Source organism: Gossypium raimondii, chromosome 3, assembly GCF_025698545.1.
Source record: "Gossypium raimondii isolate GPD5lz chromosome 3, ASM2569854v1, whole genome shotgun sequence".
NCBI lineage: Eukaryota > Viridiplantae > Streptophyta > Magnoliopsida > Malvales > Malvaceae > Gossypium > Gossypium raimondii.
The window spans coordinates 24,417,489-24,443,703 of NC_068567.1; the positions used below are offsets into that span (position 1 = coordinate 24,417,489).

The 26,215-nt window shown below is 31.4% G+C and overlaps 1 protein-coding gene across 2 annotated transcripts; it reads left to right on the top strand.

The window, feature by feature from the left end:
* Positions 1-267: 267 nt before the first annotated feature.
* On the top strand, positions 268-7,740 carry LOC105793910 (uncharacterized). Of its 2 annotated transcripts, none has more exons than XM_052628218.1 (14): positions 268-436; positions 734-1,005; positions 1,312-1,486; positions 1,763-1,846; positions 2,635-2,876; positions 3,203-3,440; positions 3,819-3,898; positions 3,972-4,056; positions 4,788-4,919; positions 5,004-5,117; positions 5,298-5,345; positions 6,493-6,577; positions 7,051-7,107; positions 7,207-7,740. In XM_052628218.1, the coding sequence occupies exons 2-14, from the start codon at positions 776-778 to the stop codon at positions 7,347-7,349; spliced, it is 1,713 nt and encodes a 570-aa protein (XP_052484178.1). In that variant the 5' UTR covers positions 268-436; positions 734-775; the 3' UTR covers positions 7,350-7,740. The 2 variants fall into 2 exon arrangements, with proteins under 2 accessions (XP_052484178.1, XP_052484179.1); XM_052628219.1 differs by having other exon boundaries at positions 279-436; positions 746-1,005.
* Positions 7,741-26,215: the final 18,475 nt, after the last annotated feature.

Consider the following 26,215-nt stretch of genomic DNA (forward strand, 5'->3'; position numbering starts at 1 on the left):
CGTGCCGGTTTAACTTCTTACTATTTGTCACTCGTTGCTTTCAGTACCAGCATTATCACCGGTTCTTCGTCCGCCCTTAAACCAACAGCAACTTCCTCGACAACGTCATCGTAACCTGCACGATCTTTAAGCTACAATTAAATTATCTTTTGGCAATAATACCCTCATAATTCAGTTATTAACGCTCGATATAGATGGATACTATTGTAATATCAGTACATCCAATTTAATGAAATACTATTGTAATATCAGTACATCCCAATTAAATGAAATTATTCAATTAGATTTTTAGTACGCATTCTTTCTTCACTGAAATTTTTAGTTTTTACATTCCTCTTTTTAGTGTTTTTTTTTCTCAGTTGAAGTGAAACAGTGGATTCTGTTTTGATGATTAGGCTTCAGGGTTGAAAGGAAATTATTCTCTTATTTTCCTGAGGTAAATTTTCCGATTTAATTGAAAATTTGGTTTTTCATTATCGGATTTTTGTTTTAATTTTTGAGATATCTATGATAAGAAAGGCTTTACAGAGGAGTGCAATAGAGTAATCAATATGTCATTTTATGAATCTGAAAAACATTTCTTTCTTCCCCTTTAAATTTAATGGGTAACCTGTATTCTCTAACCGAAAAATGCTTGTACAAGTCAAAGAAGACAAATAATTCGATTGTAAACTATTTTTATTGGCTTTTTTTATAGAAGTTATTAGAAATTATTTATATATTTATTTTGTAGGTTTTTTAATAGAGTTCGTGTTGTGATTCGGGCTTGTTGATAATGGATTCTGCAAGGAGTTGGTTTAAGAAATTCCAACATAAAAATGAGAAAGTAGAAAATTCACCAAAGAAAAAGAAAGATTTGGAAAATGCGAAGTATGCACATAAGCCTCCCATCGATGGGGCTGAGGCGCCTTCAACTGCCACCAAACAGAAGGCTGCTGCTGCCAAACAGTATATTGAGAACCACTACAAAGCACAGATGAAGAATTTGCAAGACAGAAAGGAGAGGTAATTTGCTAAATACTAGCAGTAAAGTAGCACATCTTGTATGACAGGATTGCCTTGCATATTGTAACTCGTGTCAGTACTTGAATTACTTTTGTAAAAGATATGTTGTGCTCCACTATCTATGCTAGGCGCCTTGCTTAGATATTTTATGTTTAGAAACAAATGAATTATGCTGGGGAATTCCAGATCATATGTATATAAATGGTAGTTTCTCTGGTATGGGATTTCTTTTTCATTACTGTTTCTCTTGGTGTTCTATAATTTCGGTTGGACTATTTTCCTAACAATCATCTCTATGGAATATAGACGTTGGATGTTAGAGAGGAAACTTGCTGATGCTGACGTTACTGCAGAAGAGCAAATGAATATGCTTAAGTTTTTAGAGAAAAAAGAAACTGAATACATGCGACTTCAAAGACACAAGATGGGTGTTGATGACTTCGAACTTTTGACCATTATAGGGAGGGGTGCATTTGGGGAGGTCTTTCTCTACTTATTTTGATCGTTTCGTATTTTAATTTTACTTTTATTATCAGTGATACTTTTTTTCTTTTGCTAGATAGTCATTTATATATGATTTGCAATGTGATGCATGTAATATTTGAATTTCTCCAATATGAATCTCCACATGGAAGTAAAATATTGTTTACCCCTAGCATCAGTGTACCACCATTTTCATCTTTCAAGGTTAATGGAAATTTACATGATACTGCATTAAATTATTTTTTTCATTTCTGCTTCTGCTGTCATCATGCAGGTAAGGCTTTGTAAAGAAAAAGCTACTAGCAATGTGTATGCCATGAAAAAGCTTCAGAAATCAGAGATGCTTCGCAGAGGCCAGGTACTGCTTGTTTGTAATGTTTTTCCTGATTCATTACTCTTCCTTAGAAACAGAGAAGTCATGTAAATGGAGTAAGGGTTTTACTTTACTCTGTTTTGAGTTGTCTACTAGCGGAGGGAGAAGTAAAAAACTGCCAGGTCCTCTCTCAAATTCACTTTTTTTTTTCAAATTGGGGGTATAAGACCAGATTATTATTTCAATGATTTCAGCTTGTGCTCTTCCCTTTACTCTTATTGGTTCTATTTTAGTAATGTTTTATAAATAATGATACAGTGGTAATTGCACAAAATTACTGCTAATGATTTTTGCTATCATTTTCTAAACAAGATTTGGGAAAACTATTTCCTATGATGTATAATATTTGGGAAAACTATTTCCTATGATGTATAATATTCTCTTTATTCAACTTCCTAGCCTATTCTTTTTCCCTTCATATTTCCAATCACGCTGTTAAAATGAAACTGGTTGCATAGCTAGTAAGAAATAACTCAGTCAGTTATTTTGTTAGATGAATTTCTATTTTATTCTACCTTTCCAAGGATCAATGTGCCCTGGAACCTATTAAAAAATTTCACCCAAATTAAAACAATTCTCTGCCTGGTTTATTCAACCTTCATTCTGATCTTGTAACATATTACACATTTACGTTAAAGTTGTTAGAGACAGGTTAGGTTGGGAAGAGAAGTAATATAGAACTGATTGGAGATTTAGTTAACTACTGCTTTGAAGCATGAAGGCATTCTCCTTCATTATTATTTTTCACATTTGTGCTTCTTCTCCCCTTCTAGGTCGAGCATGTTAAAGCAGAAAGGAATCTCCTTGCTGAAGTTGACAGTGAATGCATTGTCAAGCTCTATTGCTCATTTCAAGATGATGAATATTTGTATCTTGTAATGGAATATCTTCCCGGGGGTGACATGATGACATTACTGATGCGGAAGGATACCTTAACTGAGGATGAGGCGAGGTTCTATGTTGGCCAGACTGTTCTTGCAATTGAATCCATCCACAAGCACAACTATATCCACAGGTTTTCTATCTTTCTTGATCATGTTCTCATGGGATAATTTTCACCTGCGTGCTGAACAATCTAAAATTCTCCCATGGTTCATTGGTTTTCACCATTCTATTGACTTCTTATAGTTTATTATAGCATATGGGAAAAAAGAGTAGCTTACTGCTCTTTGGACATAATTTTGCATTTTACTGTTTTACCATACGAATACCCAAACCTGTTATATATGTTTTCAGGGAAGAGTGTTATTCATTTCTCTCTCTACACCCTTGGAGCCAGAGAAAGGAAAAGAAGGAAAGATAATAGTTTAACATCTTTACGTTTTTGTCTTTTCTTTGTAGGGACATCAAGCCTGATAATCTATTGCTTGACCGTAACGGCCATATGAAACTCTCGGACTTTGGATTGTGTAAGCCTCTTGATAGTAGTAGCTTTCCTGACCTTAGGGAGGATGACCATGGAGGGGGGAGAAACTTAAAACCCTCAACGGAGAGTGGTAAACATTCTAATGTTCCCACAACACCTAGGCGGACGCAACAAGAGCAGTTGTTACATTGGCAAAAGAATAGGCGAACATTGGTATGCTTTTTTACTTCCACAAGTGGTGTCTATAGGTTGTAAAGAAGCTTTGGTTAATTGCTAAGATTGGATGCTGTTTGTATTGTTTTCCTTTATTTTGATTGAAAAGTAGAGCTACAGGACTTGTATTTCATGCTTTAGCAAACTGTTTTTGGCATCTTAAGCTAGCAAAATGTGCTTTTGTTGGCAAAGGAAAATCTTAAAACATTCTTCAATCTGACATCTGTTTGGGAGGCCCTCTAACCACTAAAAAGTGTGCTGGTCATTCAAGTGAATTGAAACTCGCCCTCTAGATCCAAAGAATGAACCCTGTGCTGTTAAGGCACCTTGACCATGTTCAACTTTCTTTTTTTAATGGTTTTGCAATATTCTATATAGGCTTATTCAACAGTTGGCACCCCTGACTATATTGCCCCTGAAGTGTTGTTGAAGAGAGGATATGGGATGGAGTGTGACTGGTTAGTCAGTTGTCTTACCTCTTCTATTCATTTAATATTCTCTGTGTATGTATTCTGAAAGATTCTCCCTTAGGTGGTCACTTGGGGCAATTATGTTTGAGATGCTTGTAGGATACCCGCCTTTCTATTCTGAAGAACCATTATCAACATGTAGAAAGGTAAGTGAAATTGTCGACTTTGTGATTTTAATTATGTATGCTTAGATATGCATATTGTAAAGTTTTAGTACAAATGGAAATGCGAAATTCTTTAAGTTTCAGCGGTTACCTATCTATTTGATGCTGAACAAGGTGGGCAAGTAAAATTACTGTTTGTTAACCAAGCTGGATGATCCTGAAGTTAGCAAATAATTGAAATGACTGGGGTTTGGTGAATGCTTCAGTTGAAATAACTTTGCTGTGTTGTGGATTTTACTAATTATTTGTTCTAAGCTTATATTCTTTATAACCTTGATGACACAAAGATGCTCTTAAAATTGATCACCTGGAAAGGAATGATTACGAAAATGGTTGTGCATTCTGATATACGAACCATAAGATCTAATAAATAGAATCATGCATCTGAAAGGGAATTATAATATTCATGTTCTGGCTTGAATCGTTTCTCTAAACATAGCTCAGTCATTAATTATATTCATTTAATTTATCCATGACATATGAGGAAGTCTATGGAAAGAAAGGTATCAGATCCTTAAATGTCAACTACCTTAAAGGGAGGCCTAGCCTTGGCTTATTCATTTGGAAAAAATCAATAGATTTATATCATTTCATTCAAATTTTCTTAGCAGTTTGAGATAATGCACTGAGAATCATATGCTTCTATGGAATTAAATCGCAGATGATGTACTGCTTTATTTACAATGATGAGCAAACTAATATCACTAATGCAGATTGTAAATTGGAGAACCCATTTGAAATTCCCTGAAGAAGCCAAGTTATCTGCTGAAGCTAAAGATCTCATCCGTAAACTCCTTTGCAATGTTGAGCAGAGGCTTGGAACCAAAGGGGCTTATGAAATAAAGGTTAGAATATTGATTGTTGTTCCCTCTTTCATTGTTGTGAGCAAAGATGATACATATTGCCAACTATTGAGTTCATCGTATCAGGCACACCCTTGGTTCAAAGACATTGAATGGGACAGATTATATCAAATAGAAGCTGCGTTTATGCCAGAGGTTAACAGTGACCTGGACACACAAAACTTTGAAAAGTTTGAAGAGGTTAGTGGTAAAGGTTTAATTGCTAACAAAAACCTTGTGTGATTTTGCACATGTGCCAACTTCATTGAAGCTGATGGTTGTCTGTTTGAAGCATGCCTTTATATTCTTTTCATGGTGCATTACTTCCCTCTTTTCTGGCCATTTTTACAACCATATGTTCATTTATTTTTGCATGTATAGTTGGGGGCTCAAGTACAATCTTCGACCAGATCGGGTCCCTGGAGAAAGGTAACATAATTTTTTTGCACCAATCTCCCTGTTGACTAGTTTTACACCAGACTTCATTTTCATTTCAGTTTACATATTTTGGTATTTTTCACAATGCCAAAGCAGCAAATATAAGACTATGCCATTGCTTTTCAAGTTTGACTATGAGTAGTTCTTTACTAAAATGATGTTTAGTAGAATGAATGCTGCTGATAGGTGATAAGCATATGACCAAAATTTAGGCTCTTTATGGTCAATATATTTTCATACCCTTGTTTTTAATTTCTTGAAATTGTTTTGCATTAAGAAATTCACTCCTTTGCATATAATTTCTCACCATTTTTCATTGTTGATGTATATATGATAGTCCATGTAGGATAGGATACGATAAAAGAGTGAAAAGTGGTTGGTATTATAGTGTCTTATGTTTGGCGTTGAATTTTGAAAGATGCCAATGCCATTGTCTGATGCAACTTAAACGAAAAAAAGAAGGGGAAATGTTGAAAAAATATTTATTGATGGGCATCTATCCTGTAGTGTTATCCCTTAGGATTCAGTAATCTTGTCCATGTTTTTTAATCTAAAATACTAAAGCTACGTTAGGTTAGAGTATTATTTTTTCACCATATTTTAGTATATGAGTTAGCAATAAACTAAATTCTATTGGTAATACTTAGCCGCTCATATGACTTATATTTAGCAAAGAGGAGGAAAAATTTTTGCTTATTTTGAAGGGTCTTAATTTTTACAAGAGATTTTACTCATTCTTCTACTTTCAAGTTTAAATTTGTTCTAATTATTTTTATTTCGCATCTAACTATTTTAAGATGTGTGTTAAATAAGTTTTTCCTCATGTTATTACACTAGTAACCAAATGTAGCATAAGTGATCTGCCTACCATCAAATACTCTTTTCAAGTGAATACCAAATATTATATGCTATGGTTTTATCTCAATATCTTAATAATCATTTTTGTCAAGACTCATTCCAATAAGAACTATGATAAACTTGCGTTGCTTTATTTAACTTGCATTTGTACCTAATATTTCTGTTTATGTGCAAATGGACTGTGTACAGCTCACCTTGTCAACCAGTTTTATTATTATTGTTATTTTTAAATATCTGTAACAGTTGATGCATTTTTGCTTTCCGTTCCTGAAAACTGCAGATGCTTTCTTCGAAGGATGCAAATTTTGTAGGTTATACGTACAAGAATGTTGAGATTGTCAAGGAGCATCATCTTCCAGGCATTGGTTTGTATCAGCAAAAATAGACTATTTTGTTTCCACTGTTTGATATGATTCAGAACTATAATAAGCTAAGGATTCAGAATTGTTAATATTTATTTGTTAATAGGTCTAATATAAATGCAATTGTTCTGTGCGGTATGTCTTTTTATTATTATTATTTGTTTTATATATTAGAAGATCACGATGTCATAAATCCACTAGTATTCATTATCTGAAAAGAGCGAAGTGCGTACTGTATCTTGTTCTTATTGCAAGATGCATTGAAAGTAGGCAAAACAAACCAAAATATAATTATTGTAGTACGATGATGATTCTAAGTGATAATAGCAACAAGATGCAACAAAGGAAATATTATTACATTATTTTCGTGTCATTAAAACTGATTGCCCCTCCTTGAATCAAACGCTTTTTTTTAAGTGCCATGTTTTAGCATTCCCCCTTCGAAACCACTGACAGCTAAATGTGTATGCTTGCAGCTGAGGTGAAGAAGAAAAGCAATGCACCTAAGAGACCTTCTGTGAAATCATTGTTCGGTAATGTTTTCGCTTTTACTGTTAACTACTTTTTGTTGTTTCTCATTTGGAGTTGTTTCTTGAATGCTTTCCTTCCTTTGCGTATTACCTTCTTTGTAGACACTCCTGGACCTCCTGATCCCCCAACAAAGGGGAGCTTTCTCAACCTCTTGCCAACTCAATTAGAGGAACCTGAAAGCCCGGTGTCTGAACATCAATCTATTAGAGCCACACAGTATCCTCGGAAACCTTTGCACAGATAGTTGAATGATGCAATATGTAGGTAAATCGTTCTTATGCAAATTGGTAGTGAAAATCTTTCCCAACATTGCAAATCGGCAATGAGTCATCATATGCTTTAGAAAGATGACTCGTATACATTAGAAAGATTCCTCTTCGTTTAAGCATGTTTCGAAATAGCATATATGGCCATTCATGGTACATCATATATATAAGGAGTTTACTTTCTTCTTTTGAATCTTTTCAAGCTGTGCCTTCGGATTCGAATCATTACCATGTTTATATTTTCCTGTTGAAGAAAGATGAAGGCAGAAGTTGAACTGATAAGTGTAGTACAGGTTTGTGCATTATTTTCCCGTCACGCCAGTAGCTGTAGAAACAAATTATACAAATATAATCTCATAAATTCTCTTTTCTCGGGTTGGTTCTTCTAGATCTTAATATTAATTGTAGTTGATTCCTGGTGAAATATGTGATAATAATCTGGAACATGCAAAATTTTGTGTGATGATGTTTCATCTGATTGATAGTTATATATATGATTTAGAGATACTTACACTAGTATAAAATTGAATTTATTTAGATGCTTATATATTGTGCAATTAATTTTAACTCAACATAATTAATATATATATTAAATATCCAACACAACCATATAAAATTTTAAAATATATATATACAATATTAACAATATTTGATAAAATAGCTTATATAATTTATCAATTTTCGAATCACTTCATATTAAAATAATCTTGTTTTTATTTTTGGAAGTGAAAATGCTATCAGTTCATGTAATTAATTGATCAAAATTTTAATAAAAAATTTGGCATAGTTACATACAAGATAATAATTTAATGGTTTAAACTAATTTAAACTACACTTTTTTTTTCTCAAGTTGGTTCAGAAGTGATACTTAAAATACAGTTGTCCAAATAACTTCAAATGTTAACATGTGTTATTTTCGTCAATCCCAAGTTACTTGGAAAATATTAGAGGAAAATAAAACATTTTAATTAGGCTAATATTTTTATAGTTTATAAGTAAGCTCATAATCTATGATTCAAAAATGTTGTGAATTTAATGAAAATAATTTATTCTAAAAATAAAATAATATTTTTTTAACACACAACGTATTTGATTACTCTTTAGGTAAAAATGATAAGTTAGGGGTTTATTTAACTAAATAAATTACTTTAAATAAAGTAAAGTACTTTAAAGGGTTTTTTCAGATCCTTCTGAGAGCGGATTCAGTAGTTTAAAGGGTTTTTTCAGCTCACAGAAGGATCCTTCTGAGAGCGGATTCATATCTGAAACAACTTCACAAGATACGGATGTAACGAGAGATCCATGGACTGATGAAGGCTGCATTCATGGTGAAGGTCGCTGGAACTCAGATGCCCGCTCATTAAGTTAACAAAAAGCTTTTATTCATTTATTTGCATATGATTTTTCTGATACACTGAAATGATAAAGAAGCGGCAAAAGCTGTAGATTAAGATAGCTGAACTACTCGAGACCAGAACTGAGACGTGGAAACATTAGTCTCCATATTTATTCTTCAACGACATAATCGATGGGGCAGCAGTTTTTACTTTGACTCCATTTTTGCTTTCATTATTCATCAAAATTTCAATGAACATGTGGACTGTTTGAGCTGACCTTTATATATGATTTCAATGGGGAAACCATGATTAAAGCGTTGTAGAATAGCTCTATCGTGGTGGTCAATGATCCTTGGATGTAACTTGGAAGCACATATGCTATTGACATATTTATATATTTTCACAGCTGGTTTTCAGTGACCTGTTTACGTTATTTTAATTGTAGGAAATTTTGTAAGATGGCGAGGAAGATGTTCATATATTCAAGTGGAAGAGTTGAAGAGGATTAGTAAAAGATGCAAATCTCGAGTTGGAGGGTGATGGGATGGTTGTAAGCTTGAAGTAGAGCATAGGTCTGAAACATGAAACTTTGATATAATTAAAAACCAAAAGCGTTTACTCAAAAGAGTCTCCAACATCAAACCTTTTACTCACACCAGTATTGTGAGCTTCAAAATCCTTAAAAACCATTGTTGTGAGCCCTTGCAGAATAAACTCTTAGGTATGGTATGGGAGGGGAGAATTAAAGAGAGAATAAAGGAATGAGAATAAGGAAAAAGAATGAAAATGATATGCCATATTATAATTGGCTGGAAAAAGAATTTAGCACATATAACCTTTTGAGAGTTATTTTAATGAAGCTAATATAGTTATCTACATTGTAAAAGGTATACTTATTTAATTTATGCTTATGATATACAAGATTTATCCCTAATTTATTAATCAATAAAAATAATTAGTTATAAATAGTAACATATGAGAATTCATTATAAAATACATAATTTCGTATTAATAATAAAATGAAAAAAGTTAATACAAAACTCATTAATTTAATTACAAATATTATTATGATAATTCATATCTTACACATTTTTATGGTACATACTACAAATTGTGGAGGATATTAACGAGGTTTGAATCTTGATCTTTAGGGCGTCAATAACAGATTTAATCACTGTTTCTTTGTGTTATTAGCCATAATTCACATATTAATATATACATATTTTTTTTTAATAAAGAAAACCTTAACTTGCAAGGAGTTCCAAATATTGAGATTTCAATCCCATATCTTTTAGACAATTTTCTCTCGATGTATAAACCAAAATAATTAAGTTTTTAATAGATCTGTTCATAGGTCGGATCACTTAGTCAAGTTTGAAGGTTTGCCCGAAATATGGAAAGGTTTAGATAAAAATATAAGTCCGAAAAATAGATTTTGATTTAAGAATAAAGCCCGTAAAAAAATAAGTTGAGTTCCAAGCAAGGTTTTTTAGCCCGACCCGACCTGATTTTATTAACCTAAATTTTTTACCCCTATTACTATTACTAGCAGACCCAGTCCCTCGTATTGTCATTCCTTCCATTGTTACTATCTGCTCACTTCAACTTTATATCATTTATCTCCCATTTTTTAATCCTAAATAAACATTACTGTTTATATTTCTTTCATCGTTAATAGAGTGCAATTATAAAGGTTTTAAGCAGTAACGAAGTATAAAAAAAATAGAAATATTAACGATGAAAAAATAAGATAGTTGTTATAAAATAAAATAAAATATTCATAACAATAGTGAAATTGTAATGAGATAATGAAAAAATAAAGTTGAAAAATATTGGCAAATATTAACGGAGGAAATTTTAAAACTGTCACTGACTTGTTTTAAAGAAGAGGAAAATTTTTACTTTAAAATATCCTTTTATAGAGTTTTAATTGTTTTAATTTAAAATTTAAATTTGAATTAATTTTTATGTTATAGTAAACTATTTTAATATTTATCTTGTTGATGTTGTAGTGAAATTTTATATAAAAATTTTAATAATAATTTTTTTAAAAGGGTCAAGCCGGACTAGACTCGAATTTAGCATATATAAGGGCTGGGTTTGAAAAAAAATTAGGCCAATTTACGGGCCAGGCCTACCAATTGTACCCGATCCAACCCATGAACACCTCTAATTTTTAATCTCTATTAATTACTAAATATAATATTAAAGAAATTTTTTATATCAATATATTACTAATATACCATAACAAAATAACTTACTTTTCAACTTTAAAATTTCATCAAAATAATATATAATTTATTGACTTTTTAATAACATTTTATGTTTGGATTGAAATGTTGATGAACCCAAATTTTGTATCTTTTACTATTCTCTATGATCAACAAAAGAAAGAAACACTTATCAAAAGTCTAATTTAGTTTTGTTATTTACATCCTTAATGTTCAATGAAAGAATTTCAGTCTTCGCAACCCAACACTAAAATATTGGTTTAAAAATATATATGCATAAATCTTCAACGCTAAATTCTAAATTATGGTTTCAAAATTAAGTAATTCGTTGATCATCACAATTTTTAATAGTTGGTTGAGTTTATAAATCCTTTGTTGCTTATATGTTTTTGCATAAAATTCTCATATGGCTTAAATATCAAAATCACTAAAAGATTCATTTAGTATATTTTATACCTCTCTTCTCTATCTATCTTCTTTTTTTCCCCTCGAGATTTTGATAGTCTTTCTTGACCAATCTGCATCCTCAATCCCTACAAAAGTCTTCACTTTTCTTGACCGATCACCATTTGCTTCATTAAGTCTAGGACCGTGTTATATTTTATTTATTCTCCAACAACCTCATTGGTTGCGTTGGTCCTCAAGGTATTTGCGCTTATGTGAATTATCTATTAGATAAATAGTTTGTTGCACAATGAAATTTTAAAATATATTTCTATTAAATTGGATATTAATTGTGTTATCTATAATAATAAATTTGATCAAAGTTAGTATATGTTGAATCCTGAATCTAGCAACCAATTCCTTTCGACTTTTAATCAAACGATCCCCATTATTTTCAAATCTTGGGATACAAAGGACTAAACACAAGATGAAAACTGAGACTTTCCAATGAGAAAAGTTTACCGTCTCTATAAGGGGAAAATCCAAAATAAAAAAATTCAATCTATCAAATTTGAATACAATTGCTAATGAGTATGCAATTACAATCTCCCAAATTTCAAGAACAAATACTCACAAAAAATTAAAATGTATTTGAGTTTTGAAAAATAACCCAAATAAAATTTTCACTAAAAATCAACAAAGTGTCCTGATATATTTTCTTATGATTTTGACAACTCCTAAGCTCTATATATAAGGGAAATCATGATAAGTGCATTGATTTCAATTTATTTATGATAATTTTCTCTTTGAATTGTGCTATTTAAGCCCTAAATTATTTTATTTTGTCTCATTGGAGAAAATTGGGCTTAAAGACTATTTTTGTAAGTTTTTACAAATTGAATTTTAAACTTTCACTACTTCAAAATTTTGGTCATAACTTAAGCTACAAAACTCTGATTTGGGACCATAATATATCATTTTGAATGTAATTGAACGATCTAGCTAGGTTTATTTTACAACTTGGACCCCAAAAAGCCAATAGGAAGATGCCTAAAAGTAGCTTAGAAGTTTGTAATGCAAATCACAAAAACTAAGAAAAATTGCTCCAATTCATTGGGGTCTCTTTTGATTGCTCCCTTACGAGAATTTTGACTTATAAATATATAGATTTAGGCTTAGAATTAGCTCACCACTTTTAAAGTTATTTTATTTTTGTATTATATTTTGTGTTGAGTTTCTAAACTCTACTTTTCTAGTCAAAGGATTTTGACATTTTGATTCAAAAAGCTTATGAGATCTAATTTACTCTTAATATTTTCTTTATTCTTTGGTATTAGCAGATATTCTAAGTGATTATTATAGAGTTTACTCATGTCACATTTTAGTGTAACTAACAAATTCATTTCTTGTTAACATAATATAAAACTCAACTTATATATTAATGGGTTTATTAACCAATCACATTATGAAGTTCATATAAATGAAACCTATGGAATGCTCAAATGAGTTTTAATCAAACATATGTCCATTTTTTCTATTAGAGTTCACTTATAATAGTTACACATAAGTTTTTTCATCTTATAGTCAAATGCTCATTGGTTCCATTTAGGAGTTTAATATTACATTTCTATTTCTTGTCCCAGGCCGTGTAACTCTCGAAATGGCTTTACACGCCCCTGTGCTAGGCCGTATAACTGCCTGACTTGCATACAAAGGAACCTACAGGGGACACATGGCCATGTTGCCAAGCCGTGTGTCACACACGGCTGAGACACACACCCATGTCTCAGGCCATGTGGACAAAAATTCACCTAGAAACAAGCTTTCCCAAAACCAAAACAAGCATAACCATTCAATCCTCTTAAGTACACTTAAACACATCAAAACTCAATACAACATGTTCAACACATACCTAAACAAACATCCTAATACCAAACCAATGTGCCCTCATTGACAACACATTTAAAACATCCATCCACAACCAATATACCTTTCATAGGTAACTCAAATAAAATTTAAGCAATCAAATAATTAAATGTAGTAAAAACATAACCTATATTCATCATTTCCAAAATAACATCCTTCAATGAACATTATCATAAGAATTAAGCATATAGACCAAACCAATCATCACCAAAACATACAACATAGCATATATATATTCACAATCTTATAAACACATATACAAAATAATCAACTTCTAGGACATAGACACATCCTAGGTACATGCCAAAATTTAAAAAAGAAACATCAACAACATTGAGTATGGTATTCTTGTAAGATGTCGAGTCTGAGTCTACAAATTTATCTAGCCTGCAAACATTGAAACCAATTCACAATCAATAGATTTCATTTATATAGACAACCACAAGAACAATCAAATAATATGAACTTATTACTCAACCAAATAAAATTTCCATTCTTCATCAATGATATCTATAATCAACTCTTTTGATAATTCAAGTAATCTTGTCGTATGATTTATTAGCTTCATTTCACCTGATGCCTAGCGGATAAACCGTAGAGGAGTTTGCGCCCAACACTAATCGGGTTAGCCGACGATTTTGAATACGAACCCAGCTCTAGTTGGATAAACCAACAATGTCTGCGCCCAACGCTAGTCAAATATTTCGACGATATTAAATGTGAGCCTAGCTCTAGTTGGATGAACCAACGGTATTTACGCCCAGTGCTAATCGGATAAACCGACGATTGTGTGCCCAGCACTAGTCAGACAATCTGGCAAAGATTGTGAGCCCAGCTCTAGTTGGATAAACCAACGATATTTGTGTCCAGCACTAGTCGAATAAATTAACTATGTCAATTACTCATTTGCAAATCCATAATATTATTTTTCCCAACTCAATATCACAACTCATAGTTTAATAACTCTTCCATTCCAAATATCCACTAATCAAACATTAATTTATTCCTTAACGTCATATTCCTTAAACTACCATTCACTTGGATTAACAAATTTATTAGGGATGTAATATAAGACATCAAATAATAACTAAATTAATTAATACATTTTATAAAGTTTGAGTTCGGGGACTACGAAATTACCAAAATATGACGGATGTCTACTCAGTGATCTTTTCCTTCCTACAGTTGATAGTCGATCTATTCTTCACTTGATCTATTTTTAACAATTTAGCTCAATTAATACCATTCTTGTTTCTACTAAAATCAATCAAATCTTATATCATAATGCATACTTTTATTTAACAACAATTGTCATTTACTCAACTTAACTATTAACATCAAAAATTTGATTGATCATATTTCCTTCTAATTTCAATAATTCACTACATATACATTTAATTTATTAACAATCCCCACAAATCTTAAATTTAATAAAATCATACCACACTAAATTTATTTATAGTATTTAACTCATTGCTAATTAATACTAACCAATTTCATATTACAAAATATTTTATATACTTAATAAAATTAGTAAATAAATCCCAAATTTTCTAGCATAAGAACAATCCACTAAAACAGTCCTATACTTCACAAAATTAACAATTTAACCATGTTGTTTTGAATTTACAACATTTAAGTTCCTAGAAATTATTATCAATAAAATCACCACATAATATGACCAAATTAGCCTACAAAACTTATACTCTAATCATCACCTCAAAGGCATTTAATATTCAATAAAATAACACCAAACTTTTAAATTTCTCATCCATGGTAACTTTCATCATTTCCATTCACTCTCAAAATTTTAATATGGGTAAACTAACTCATAACATTATAACATCAAAAACATAAATTTCATGCAAAAATAATCAAATCTCACTTACAAATTTACACATGCATTATAGCTCCATGGCCGAACAACCCTTCTCCCCTTATCCTTTTAGTTTTCAAAAAGAAGAAAAGATTTTGACTAATCCATTTGTTTTTCTTCCTCCACTAACTATATCTTTTATCTAACATTATTATTTTATTCTTTAACATAATTTCTTTTCTAACATATTATATATATATATATATATATATATATATATAAAATACTAACAAAATAGATTAAAACGTCCACTATCTTATACATATATATAATATGGCTTATTTACTTAATAAGTCCCTTAAACTAGTTCTATTAAAAATTAATAGTAATTCCTACTTTTATCCTTTATTTAGTTTAGTCCCTTTTAATTAAAATTATATAATTAACACTCAATTCACTTTTAAAGTAACTCCCAAAAATATTATAATAATAATAATAATATTTTTGAGCCCAATTCGCGAAAGCGAGGTCCTAGAAGTATGTTTCTCGACACCCCTAACTTACGAGATATTACAATCTTGATCTAAATAAATAATTTCAATCAATTAAGTACTTCTAGTATTCAATTTAATCCATAGTTCATAGTTATAAAAAATTACCCATAATACTTAAAGTTTTCACAATTTAGTCATTAAGCTCATAACTTAAATATAACTCATTTTAGCATAAATCCAACTTAACCAATGTTACAAGGGACCTTGAAACAACCCATAATTACCAACAATTCACAACAAAACCCATGGATTTATACTTTTAACAATTTAATTCCTATTTCCAAAAATCATCACTCAAAAAAACATGTTTATTTTACAACAAAGATTAATAATCTATCAATTAACATCAAAACACATTCAAAAACAACCATAGAAAGTCCCTCAACCTTTAAAATGTTTGCAAATTAACCTTCGGTCTAGCTAGATTAAGCTAAAACGGACTCAAAAACATAAAAATAAATAAAAACAGGGCTTGAATTCACTTACATGCACTAAAAGGAGCTTGGTCGAACCTAGCTTTCTTCTCTAATGGTGGAAACGACTATGGCTTGAAGAAAATGAGAAAGATGATAGCTTTTCATATTTTAATTACTTAACATTTTAACTTAATTATCAAATTACCAAATTAACCTTTTAAAACTATTAAAATTTCATTAAAACCTATCCATAAACATCCACTAACTCTTTAATTGGTATATTTACCATTCAAATCCATTAACATTCTTTTTCATATCCATTTAGCCCTTTTAACTAGTAGAATTCAACTTTTACACCTTTTATGATTTAGTCCTTTTTACTTAATTAACTATTTAAACATCAAAATTTCTTAACAAAATTTTAATACAACTTTAATATAATCCTATAGACATTAAATAAACATTAAAATAATAATTCACTTGTCAGAATCGTCATATTTTGTGCATACTTTGTGCATTGTCATATTTTGTTCAATCAGAACCAGTTGACATCTTTAGTCTATCAGAAAATAAGTCAAACTAATTATGAGTCATCACAGGTTATGAAATGGCATGTATTTCTAGACTCAATACATGTTACATTCAGTTTTAGAATCGACTAAATCGTAGCTCTAATACCACTAAATGTAACATACCTAACCAATCTTCGTTGTTGGATTAGAGTTACAGAATATTACAAAACAATTCAAAACATTTAACTTCAAATAGAAACAATTTGCAAATTAAACTATAACATTCAATAAATCCTTTTAACCAAGATAGAAATACACTTTTGGGCCTTAAACCGAGCCTATAGAGCCCTAAAAATAGTATGCGAACGTTCGAGGATCATTTTGAAACAAATCAAAAAAATTTGGAAAATTTGAAAATTTTTGAAAACAGGTGTCACATGACCATATGGCTAGGCCGTGTGAGCATTCGAAGTATGGGACATACGGTCCTGTCCCAGATCGTGTGAGTATTTGAAATAGGGTCACAGATCCGTGTCACTAGCCATGTGCTAAACCTTGTTCAAGTCGATGTTAGGTCATACGGCCGTGTCGCTGACCGTGTGCCAAACCGTATTACTTACTAACTTGAAACACACATCTATGTAAAGAGACCGTGTGAAACACAGGGCCGTGTGGCAGCTCGTGTCTTAGGCTGCATGCCCCTAATTTTTCCTTCAAATGCAAGTTTACCAAAACGTGCTTACTTGGACATCAAGCAACCCGTTTACAAACAATTAAACCTACTCAAAACACAATTACACAAGCTTGACACATGCCAAAAAATCCAACCTAAGTGTCAAACAAGTGTGCCCTCATTGACACCTCAAGTCAAAAATTAAACCAACATCATCAATCATAGCACACAAAGTTCATTGATTACATCCATTCACGCATAATGAAAAATCCTAAATACCATTTCAATATAACCATTTCCACATGTTACCAAAAAGGGGCAAATTCACAATGCATATATTAACTTCATAGATAAAGGCATATACAACCAAAATACCTAAACATTTCCAACCTTAATAGAAAAAAAATCCTATATACATGCCATTCATAACCAGGCCAAAACTAACGAATAACTATTGATTAAGATGCTAGATAGTGTGATCTCCAATGACTTCCAATTAACAACAAAAGTCCGACAACCTACAAAGACATACAACCAAACAAAGTAAGCTTTCATAAAACTTAGTAAGATCGTAAAACAAACATCACATACCTTTCTTTTACTTGATTGTAAAATGTACAAAGCATGAAACTAACAAATCTTGCCAATATACCATCGATTCAACTTTCCGAACACTTAGACATGTAAAAATCCTTATCATAACTATACCACATGATAAACAATCATAAATCAAGATATCATTTCTAATGACATCTCATTTTAGGTAATCAAAAAGGATAACAACCATTCAAAATAACTTTAGAACTTTAACCGACTTACGATGCTGCTCACACAAGCTTCAGAGAATCCGCAACACATGCAGGATCTCCAGCCATCGGTACGGTCATTATCATCAGTACATAGTACCTGTTAAATGAACACTGACTCAAGGCCTGATAATTAAACACCGACTCACAGCCTGCTAGATAAATCACCGGCTCAAAGCCTACTAATAAACACCGACTCAAATCCTACAAATAAACATCGGCTTAAAGCCTGCTAGGCAATTGCATAGTCACTGTATATATTTATTATTTATTTTCTAATCATACGGTAGATAATAACAACATTAAATCTAATTATAATAAAACACGTAATAGATAAAAAAACCATTATAAACATAGAAATAGTAATACAAACTTACAGACTACGGTAGCTAACGATACACGATGACGATTATTCAACAGCTTTTCCCTTCCCCTATTTATCAACGGACTGGTCAGTTTCTTGATCTAAATATAATAAATTAATTCAATTAACTAAATTTGTCATCTTAAATTACTTAAAATAATGCAATTAGTCGCTTAATGACATTTTACATTTTTCCCCTAAACTTTTACCTTTTATTCAATTTAGCCCTTATGTAAAAACTTACAAAATTTCCACAATAGCCTAAAACAATACTGTCTAATTCCTTATGGCCCCTCTACAACCCCTAAAAATTTGAATATTAGCAAATAAACCATTCTACTTTCAAAATTATAACTATTAAGTCTTTATACTCAAAACTAGTTAAAATTACTATTCAAAATATCCTTATTAAGCAACCAACCTTAATAATCTATCAACCAAGTTCAAAACACATCCAATCCATTCATGGAAAGACCCTAAACTTTTAAAAATTTTATGAATTTATCCCCGGGCTAGCTATATTAAGCTAATACGAACTCAAAAACATAAAAATTACTAAAAACGAGCCAAAATATCATACGATGCAATTTAACAACCCTAGCTGAAACTTCAACCTTCTCCTTTCATGGAGTTTTTGGTTGAAACAAAGTAAAATGAATGCAGATGATAGGCTTTGTTTATTTGTTTATACATTTATTTATTTAATTAAAAATTTACCCTTAGTTAATTAACTTAAATTGCATCCTAACCTTATCCAAAATTGTCCACTAACTATACATATGGTATATTTACCATCTAAGTACATTAATTTACATTTTCATATCCATTTAACCCATTTAACTAATAAAACCCACTTTTGCAACCTTTTATAATTTAGTCCTTTTTAATTAATTAACTAACTAAATATTAAAATTTCTTAACCAAATTTTAATACGACCCTAATAAATACTCGTTAATGTTAAATAAATATTTAAACGCTGACTCACTTTTCAGAATCGTGGTCCCAAAACTACATTTTTCGACACCACTAAAAATGGGTAGTTATAGAATCTACACAAATGCAGTACCTCAACCATCGGTAGGACATCCATGACCAGCACCCAAAACGGTAACTAACCCTAATGACATGTCAATTGTATACTAAGTCTTCACGAAGTTCAAACGGGTCGCATTCCATGTCCAAACCATTTAACTTATACAATTACACCATTTCAGACATACATCTATATAGATCTCATTTTTCAAACATAAACTGTAATTTAACTGATACTGCAATTTAATCATATTTCCTAATTGCCATTCATAATGTAAATATTAGTTATCATATCATCAATAACAACAATTAACCAATTTAATGAACATACGAACTTACCTACTCAAAAATGATTAAAAATGCGATGCTGACGACTATTCCCTTAACTTCGCTTTTCCACGATTTATGCCCGATTGATTTGTACGTAAATAATAATTTACATTCAATTAATCATTTCAAACCACTTAAGTAATCAAACTTATGTATATTGGCCCTTTTATTATCAATTTGTAATTTAGTCCCTAAACCCGAAACATTCAAATTGAACACATTTAAGCTTACACCAAGCTAGTTGAATTTCTTTTAGTCCCTGTACAACCCATATATTTCACAATTTCACAATAGTTTCATGAGATTTTATTACTTTAATAATTTAGTCCTTAAACATTAAAATCACTAAAAATTACTTTACGAAATAGTCCTATTTAGCTATCAAGCTTATCAAACTATCATCAAACTTTAAAAACTTCACAAGCTCAACAATGGCATATTTTAAAATGTTTAATAGTTTTACGAATTAACCCCCGAGTTAGCTAGATTAAACTAAAACGATCTCAAAAACATAAAAATCACTAAAAACGGAATAAAAAATCACTTACATGCAAGAACAAGGGTTGACCAAACCTTCAAGCTTGATAAAAATGGTGGTTTTCGATTTTGGTAAGTGAAAATGAAGAAGATATTTTTTCTTATTTGATTTTTGTTTATTTACTTATTTTCTAAATTACCCTTTAAAATAACCTTAATAATTAGCTAAAATATGTTCATAATTGTCCACTATCTATCTATATGGTATAATTATTACTTAATTCCACCAATTCATATTTCTATAGCCATTTCACATTTAACTACTTACATATTGCATGAACTAACATACAGGTGATAATACATCAAATAATAATAGTTGTAGTACTGAGTAAATTAATTACAAGGAAATTCTAACTAATCTCATAACTTATTTACAACATTCCAATACATAAGAACTTTTTGCAAAACTATTGATTACATTAATGATACCAACTTGTTCTATATGCACATAGCTTAATACACCACACCCTTGGCGTAGTTCTGGCATCGTCCCTCCTGGTATAGACCTATCTCAGCTTACCTACAACATAATACGCAGAGGTAAGATCATAAGAACTTAGTGAGGTAAACACCAATTCCCCAGTTCATGTTTGCACATCGCATCTGGAAATTTGAATAGCCATCTTTTATGCTTATCTTTCAGCTTGTCTCTTGGCGAATACTTTTCTAGAGTTCCATTCCTGATACCATAGTTGTCATATCCTATTCTAAGATCATGTTCTACCCTTCTCATCTTCAATACATCACTCACATTTCTTGATATGAACTTTCATGATTCCTTGCACATTTCCTTTCTACAGGTCCATACAGACAACCACTGTTATTCTTGAATACATACTCTAAGTTGTTGTTCCTTTGACAATCCATGATTGATCATGTATACAAGCGGTAGATAACTTTTTCAATTATTCAATTCGAATCCTCCTTGAAAGTCCCCTTCTTCCTCTATATATCTAATTGCACCTGCGAATCGTGATGGCCGCACCAAAACCATTTGATACAAAGTTTGCCACTGAAAGTCTCATCCTTACACGCCAAATGTTTCCTTTCTGAGTTCGTTATGAGTACCATTTATAACAGCCCATTTTCAGTGGTGTTAAAAATAGTGGTTTCGGGACCATGATTCTAATGAGTGAATCATTTTATTAATTATTTAATGTCTACAGAATCATATTAAGGTCGTACCAAAGTTTCATTAAGAAATTTTGATGTTTAAATGGTTAATTAAGTAAAAAGGACTAAATCATAAAAGGTGTAAAAGATGAATTCTATTAGTTAAATGGGCTAAATGGCTATGGAAATGAAATTTAATGGACTTTAATGGTAAATATACCATTTAAAATGTTAGTGGATGTGCATAGACAAGGCTTTATTAAAATTTTGATAGTTTTTAAAGGTCAAAATTGTAACTGAATAAATAAAACCTAAACTAAAATAACACAAAAAAGATACCATCTTCTTTAGTTGTCTTCACCACTAAAAATTGAAGAGGGAATAGCCATTTTTAGGGTTTTAAGATTTGGTTGATACTCTCCTATGTATGTAAGTGAATTCAAGCCCCATTTTTCATGATTTTTATGTTTTTGAGTTTGTTTTAGCTTAATCTAGCTAGCCCGAGGGTTAATTTGTAAAATTTTAAAGGTTTAGGGGCTTTCCATGGATTTTTAATGTGTTTTGATGTTATTTGATAGATTATTAGTCTTGGTTGAAAAATAAACATGTTTTGTTAAGTGATTTTTGATGAAATTACAAATAGGGATTAAATTGTTAAAAGTATAAAACCATGGGTTTTGTTGTGAATTTTTTGTGATTATGGGTTGTTTCAAGGTCCCTTGTAACATTGGTTAAGTTGGATTTAGTTTAAAATGGTTAAATTTCAAGTTACGGGATTAAGGACTAAATTATGAAAAGTTAAAATGTTAGAGGCAACTTTGTTATTTTGCATAAATATGAATTATGGATTAAATTAATTCTAGAAGTACTTAATTGAATGAAATTATTATTTAGATCAAGATAAACCACAATCGAACTTAATCAAGGAAAAGCTAAAGCTTCGAACTAGTTCGAATTCCACATTTATGACTTTATTATCGAGGTAAGTTCGTATGAACTATGATCATTTTAATGTTAGCTAAATCGACTATTTCCTATATTGTTGTAATATAAATGAATTTGAATGTAAATGTATCAATGCTATAATGAATTGACGGATAACGAGTCCCATTTGAACCTTAAGAATTCTTAGGATACAAATGACATGTCATTAGGGATTTCATGTTTCAAGTGCTGGTCTTGAATGTCCTACCAATGGCTGAGGTCCTGTATTTGATGCGGATTCTCCACAGCTCACGTGAAAAACATCGTGTAGCTTACATTCTGACCCACAACTTGTGTGAGCAGACCCTTTTCACAGCTCGTGTGAGCATTGATGTAAAGGAAATGTTACTGTTATATGAAAGGCACACTATATGTGATCAGTACCTAGTATCCAATGTAGTTCTAGATGGTTCAATGGGTAAGGAAAATTAAATGAAATGGTAAGTATACAAATGGAATGAATCATGATCTTATGAAAAAGTTGATGAATTAATGATGTATATATATGGAAATCTACTTATGTTATGGTTGAATTCATTTGTATCATGGATATGTATACTAACTTGTGAGTTGATGATGTTTGTATAGGCTTATGCTAAGCTTATGGTTTTGGTTGATATTATGATTATGCTATAAATTATGCTAATGAAATTATAAGTTATGTTTAATTTTATACGAGCTTACTAAGCACTCGTTGCTTACATAGTTACTTTCTTTTGTTTCATTTGTATCATAGAGAGACTTGTGACACGACCTTTTGACCCTACTCATTGAGTTACACAGGTGATGACATAGGTTGGGACAGGACCGTGCGTCCCTTTGCTCGAATGTTACACGGCCTGGGCTATGTCACACGACCGTGTAACCCTTGTTTTCCAATTTTTGCATCTTTTTCTTAAAATTCTTATTTGTTTCAAATTAGTCCCAAATTGCTTCTAAGCTATTTTTAGGGACTCGAAGGCTCGATTTAGGGACCAAATGATTTTGTTTGATATGTTTTGAATGAGATTAATTTATTTAATGTTATTATGATAAATGTATTCCGATTGATCAGTAATGCTCTGTAACATAGACCGCCATAAAGGCTTTCATTTCATAAATCGCCATAAAGGCTTCCCTTTTCATAGATTGCCATAAAGGCTTCCCTTTTTATAGTTCGCCACAAAGGTTTCTTTTTTCATAGATCGCCACAAAGGCTTCCCTTTTCATAGATCGATACAAAGGCTTCCCTCTTATTGTTCACCACAAAGGCTTCTCTTTTCATATATCACCACAAAGGCTTCCCTTTTCATAGATCGCCGCAAAGGCTTTCTTTTTTATAATTCGCCACAAAGACTTCCCTTGTCATAAATCGCCACAAAGGCTTCCCTTTTTATAGTTCGCCACAAAGGCTTCCCTTTTTCTGACGTGTTTACGATAGAGATTCGCCTAGACTCACATTTCGTGAGGTTTTTCGCTTATCATCTTGAAACACGCAGAGAACCCCATTCGGTAATAACCTTCCTTTAATTCTTTCCATATGATGTCATAGCCCAGTTATGGTCTTAAACAATGTGGTGACATGGCTATGGACTTTTCCTTTCAAAAATCATGTTTAAAGTCCCAATAGACCTTTTTTAGACTCCACCATGGTGGACAGACACAGACTTACTTGACAGACTCTTCATATATTGGCATCATTCAATACTTAACACTCGATACATACAAACACCCAATTGTTTCATATCTCATCACATTTTCCAGACATACCCAATACAATCATACTTTAACTTCAGGATTCAAACCACTTACTTAACTCCTCAGGTTTCTTACATTCCATACATGCAAAATCCATCGAACACACATGCAATAGCATCATCACCATACAATACTTTTCTAGTTTGATTACATAGTTCAATCACCATTCATAGAAGCACTCACATGAACAACATACAAGCAAGAGTCAGCTTAGGGACTCACCTGAGACTTGTGAACAACAACTTGATTTCCACATGTCAACATCCATCCAAAAGCCTCAGCAATCCACTACTTGCAAGGCATAAGAATACCATTAAAACTTATTCATATTATCTTTATCGTCATCTCATACCTAATAAAATCCTTACTTTACCATTTTTCTGTTCACCCTCTAAAAAACTTATCATTACAGAAGTTAACATGCAAAAACCATAATACTTACCTAGGTGTATGTTAGGCATAATAAAATTGACATATCACCAAAGGCTATTGGTGTCCCTCACTATGAGAGTAACGGTTTATCCACTATGAATCCTGCTAATTTTGAAAATGTTTATATGGACACTGTATTAGCATTTTTAACCGAGGGGAGGGGGAATGGAAACGAGAATGGTATAATAATTACCCCCTATCTTTTAACCAAGCTATCATGTTCCTCATCGCTAAGATGTGGATGCAATTTATATGTACTCGTATCTGACCACTACTTAACACAAATATCGTTAATTTTTTTCAAGCTGCTTTGTTGTACTGTATTTTGCAGTGAAAGAGAGTTAGCCTTGGGAGGTGAATCAACAAGAAGATTGGAACGACGAAAATGTGCAAGTGTACACAATCGCAACAAGTAATAAAGTAACAAGTAAATGTCGAGTTATCGTACCCATAGGGACTGTGAAAAGAATTATTTATGAATGCAATGAGAAACACTTTGGTGAAGAAAAATATTTTTATTTAAGGAGGTGAAAAACTAAGATTTTAACTAAGTGAAATAAATAAAATAAAATAAAAATCCAATGCACGATTTCAAAAGATGATTTTAATCAAGATGACATAATTGTGCTAGATTAATTACATTTCATAACTTAGAATTATTAAACTCATGTTTATGTTGTTACGAATAAATTCATGGCAACCCGGTAATTTGCTAACTTATGAACATACTTACCTACCAAATTTCATTTATCTCTTGACTATATCTCTATGTCAATTCAACCGATTAAACAAATTTTAATAAGCAAATGTGTTCATGCACATAAATACTTATGAAATTAAAATAATCTCTTGTACATATCTCTATGCCAATTAAAACAATTAATTCAATCTCATAAACACATAAAAGATTACGTGAGGTAACAATGTATTTCTACCTTGAAACAGTTTAATCACAATAATCTTGCAAGTTATGCAAGGCTAATGTATCGTTGGATACCGTTGCTAATTGAACCTCAGCTACCTTAGATGATTAAACATGCACTGATTAAGTATCTTGTAAATTAATTACAATTTCAATCCTTTTAAATAATTAATTCAGTAGTTACCTTACAATTGTAATGCAAGAATAACTTAGTCATGATTTTACTTAATCAAACATCTTACCGAGGCCTATAACAACACAAACACAATTTTAATAAATTAAGTAGACAAACTGCAATCAACCTAACACAAATTAAATTTAAGCCATATTAATTAAATTAAACATATCAACATAAAAAATATTCATAGACATGTTCATCATAACAACAAAAAAATTAAAAGGATAGGGAACAAGAATCAAATCTGATATATCTCCGATGCTTGACTAATTTGCTCCGCTCCTCCTTCTCCGCTTGTTCTTGTTGAACCGAGGCTTCTATGAACACTTTAATGCTGCTCAAAATGGTGGATGAATGACTCTTTTTCAAGAGGTGAAATCGACAAAGGAATAGGGGAAGAAAATGAAGAACAATGGAAGGGAATGAAGAGAGAAAAATGAGAGAGAAGTGAAGAAATGAATGGGTTTGAGATGTGTTTGAAGTGAGCAGCCAATGGAGTATTTATAGGTTGAGATGGCTTCCAAAATTAGGAAAAATGAGCAGCCATAGAGTCCCCCCA

Excerpts from the sequence above, each read along its gene's own strand:
- LOC105793910 (XM_052628218.1), top strand. The coding sequence starts at position 776 with ATGGATTCTGCAAGGAGTTGGTTTAAGAAATTCCAACATAAAAATGAG. Across the intron at positions 1,487-1,762 it reads GGAGGGGTGCATTTGGGGAG|GTAAGGCTTTGTAAAGAAAA; the intron begins GTCTTTCTCTAC and ends GTCATCATGCAG. Across the intron at positions 5,346-6,492 it reads GATCGGGTCCCTGGAGAAAG|ATGCTTTCTTCGAAGGATGC; the intron begins GTAACATAATTT and ends TGAAAACTGCAG.